The sequence below is a fragment of the Phyllobates terribilis genome, unplaced genomic scaffold, assembly GCF_046119375.1.
Source record: "Phyllobates terribilis strain yellow unplaced genomic scaffold, ASM4611937v1 Scaffold_6247__1_contigs__length_45889, whole genome shotgun sequence".
In the NCBI taxonomy this organism is placed as follows: domain Eukaryota; kingdom Metazoa; phylum Chordata; class Amphibia; order Anura; family Dendrobatidae; genus Phyllobates; species Phyllobates terribilis.
Genome location: NW_027368991.1, coordinates 1 through 3,068, shown reverse-complemented (window position 1 = coordinate 3,068; position 3,068 = coordinate 1). Strand labels below are relative to the sequence as shown.

General features: G+C 42.0%; 1 protein-coding gene across 1 annotated transcript; it reads right to left on the bottom strand.

The window, feature by feature from the left end:
* Positions 1-360: 360 nt before the first annotated feature.
* Positions 361-1,080, bottom strand: LOC141250851 (uncharacterized). The gene has a single exon (XM_073670123.1). The coding sequence runs from the start codon at positions 1,078-1,080 to the stop codon at positions 361-363; it is 720 nt and encodes a 239-aa protein (XP_073526224.1).
* Positions 1,081-3,068: the final 1,988 nt, after the last annotated feature.

The following is a 3,068-nucleotide window of genomic DNA, read 5'->3' as shown; positions in this document are numbered from 1 at the left end:
GCCTTTATGAATTGTAAATCAAAAATATCCAAAAACAAGAAGTATGCGACTAGGAAAGTGACTAAGAGTGCGATGCATGGAAGGGAAATAGGTATAGTCTAGACATGCTAATCTTTGAAGTCATAAATTATGCAGCACACTACCAACAAGTCAAGCATGATTTCACCCAATCATCGAGAGAGGCATATAGGAATAATATTTAGTTGAGGGAATTCATACCAAGTTCCATACGAAGTCGCTCAGAAGGTTCCCTATTAAGTGCCTTTGTGAAGATGTCTGCAATTTGATTCTCTGTGCTACATAAGTTCATTGAGACTATCCCCTTTTCCACACAATCACGAAGAAAGTGATGCCTGATTTCTATATGCTTTGTTCTGGAGTGCTGCACAGGATTTTAGAGATATTAATACCACTAGTGTTATCACATAGAATAGGGACTGTATCAAGAAAAATGCCAGAGTCTCTTAGCTGTTGTTTCAGCCATAATAGTTGTGAGCAGCATGCGGCTACAGCTATGTATTCGGCTTCTGCTGTGGATATGACAACTGACGTTTGTTTCTTGGAGCCCCATGAGACAAGGCATGGTCCAAGGAATTGTGCAATTCCTGATGTAGATTTTCTATCTACCTTGTCCCCTGCGAAGTCAGCGTCAGTGTAGCCGACTAGTGACAAATCGCCTCCCCTTGGATACCATAGGCATAGATCGTTTGACCCATTGAGATATCTGAGGATTCTCTTTACAGCCTTGACGTGTGTCTCTTTTGGATTAGCCTGAAATCTAGCACATAGACACACACTATGCATAACATCTGGCCTACTAGCCGTTAGATAAAGCAAAGATCCTATCATTCCTCTATATAAAGTTTGATCATCGTCCCTTTCTTTTTCATCTTTACCTAAGGAATCATTTGGTGACATAGAGGTCGAGAAGGGTTTGGAATCATTCATACCAAATTTCCTGATGCATTCGTTGATGTACTTTTGTTGATGAACCTTAGTCCCTTCCCTGGATTGGACTACTTGGAGTCCCAAGAAGAATATTAATTCTCCTACCATACTCATGTCAAATTCTCTTTCCATAAGTTTAGTGAACTTTTTTGACTAATGCCTCATTTGTAGAGCCAAAGATAATGTCATCAACGTAGACTTGAACGACCAGGGTGTGCTTCCCCTCTTTGAAAGGAAGAGAGTTTTGTCTATTTCCCCACGCACATATCCATGGGAGAGAAGGAACTGTGATAGTCTTTCATACCAAGCACGAGGTGCTTGTTTGAGACCATATAGTGCCTTGTCTAACACGAAGACGTGGTTTGGATGAGAGTGAACCTCAAACCATGGTGTCTGACTTATGTACACCTCTTCTTTTAGCACACCATTTAGAAAGGCTGTTTTCACGTCCATTTGCTGCAGTACAAAGCCATGATGAGCAGAATATGCAATTAAACGTCTAATAGCTTCTAACCTGGCTACAGGAGCAAAGGTTTAATCGTAGTCGATTCCCTCCTGTTGATTATACCCTTTAACGACAAGCCTTGCCTTGTTTCTTGTGACCTGTCCCTTGTCATCGAGTTTATTTCTAAATACCCATTTCGTACCTATTATAGTTCTGTTTTCTGGCCTGGGGACAAGTCCCCAAACTTTGTTTCGCTCAAATCGATGAAGTTCCACTTGCATTGCTTTTATCCAATCTGGATCTTTGAGTTCTTCACTTATGGTTTTTGGTTCTGCAAGTGAAACAAAGGCAGTAAATGCATAGGAGTTAGGGTCAGAGTCATTTACCTGGTTGCCAGCCTGGTCGGTTCCCTGGTCACTTACTTGGTCGACCACCTCATCACCTCCTTGATCCACTACCTGGTTGACTACCTATGGATTCGTATGGTTACCTGGTTGATTACTTGTATGATGGATACGTATGGTAGGACATTCATAGTCTCTGAGGTGAGCAGGGGGTACGCGAATTCGAGGAGCTAATGAAGTCGTTCCGTGGTCCTCTAGATGGCTAGTGATATTTGTTGGTCCCTCATTCTCCATTTGATTCTCTTGACGCATGGACTCATTCTGTGAGTTTGAGTTTGAGTTTCTGTTTGAGGAACATCAGCAATACCTTCTTCACTTGTGGTTTCTTCGGAAGACACTGGTATTTGAAAATCTTCATCAGCGGATAGTGGGGGTGCATTGATGTCGACGATCTCAGTTCCCCCCATTTTGTGTTTGTCGAATGTGACATGAACTTTTTACTCTACTTTCCTTGTTCGTTGATTGAAGATTTTGTATACTGAGCTATGTGAGGAGTAACCTACAAAGATGCCTGGATCACTCCGAGCGTCGAACTTTCCCAAGTTCTCCCTTCCGTTTATTAGAGCAAAGCAATTACACCCAAACAGACGTAAGTGACTTACATTTAGTTTCCTTCCTTTGAGTAGCTCGTAGGGTGTCTTTTCAAGCAGAGACCTTAAAAGACTCTGTTTAGGATGTAGCACGAGGCAATGTAGAGCTTCAGCCCAGAAGTTCCTGGGGACCCCACTGGCGATTAGAAGTGTTCTTGCCATCCTTGCCAACGTTCTATTCTTTCGTCGACTACACCATTCTGTTGTGGAGTTCTAGGAGCCGAGAAATTGTGATCAATTCCACACTCCCTGCATAGTGAGAGAAAGGAGGAGTTCTCAAATTCAGTTCCATGATCCGTGTGGATTGATTTCAGTTTGCTTTCTAGTTTGAGTTCTGTTTTCTTCTTCCACGCCAAAAAATTCCGAGAAAACGTCTTCCTTTGAGGAAAGAAAGATGGTCCATGTGTACCTAGAAAAGTTATCAATAATAACAAACACATACTTGTTTCCACCATGGCTCAAGGTGCACATGGGTCCACACAGATCCATATGAATTAGATCAAAAGGTTTGAGAGTACTTACCTCTGTTTTGGATTTGAAGGATATCCTTGATTGTTTACCTCTTACACACGCACTACATACCTGGTCATTCTGCTCCTCAATTTTAGGTAGACCTTCCACTACTCCTTTTGAATGAAGATTTGAAAGGAGTCGGAGACTTGCGTGTCCAAACCTTCTGTG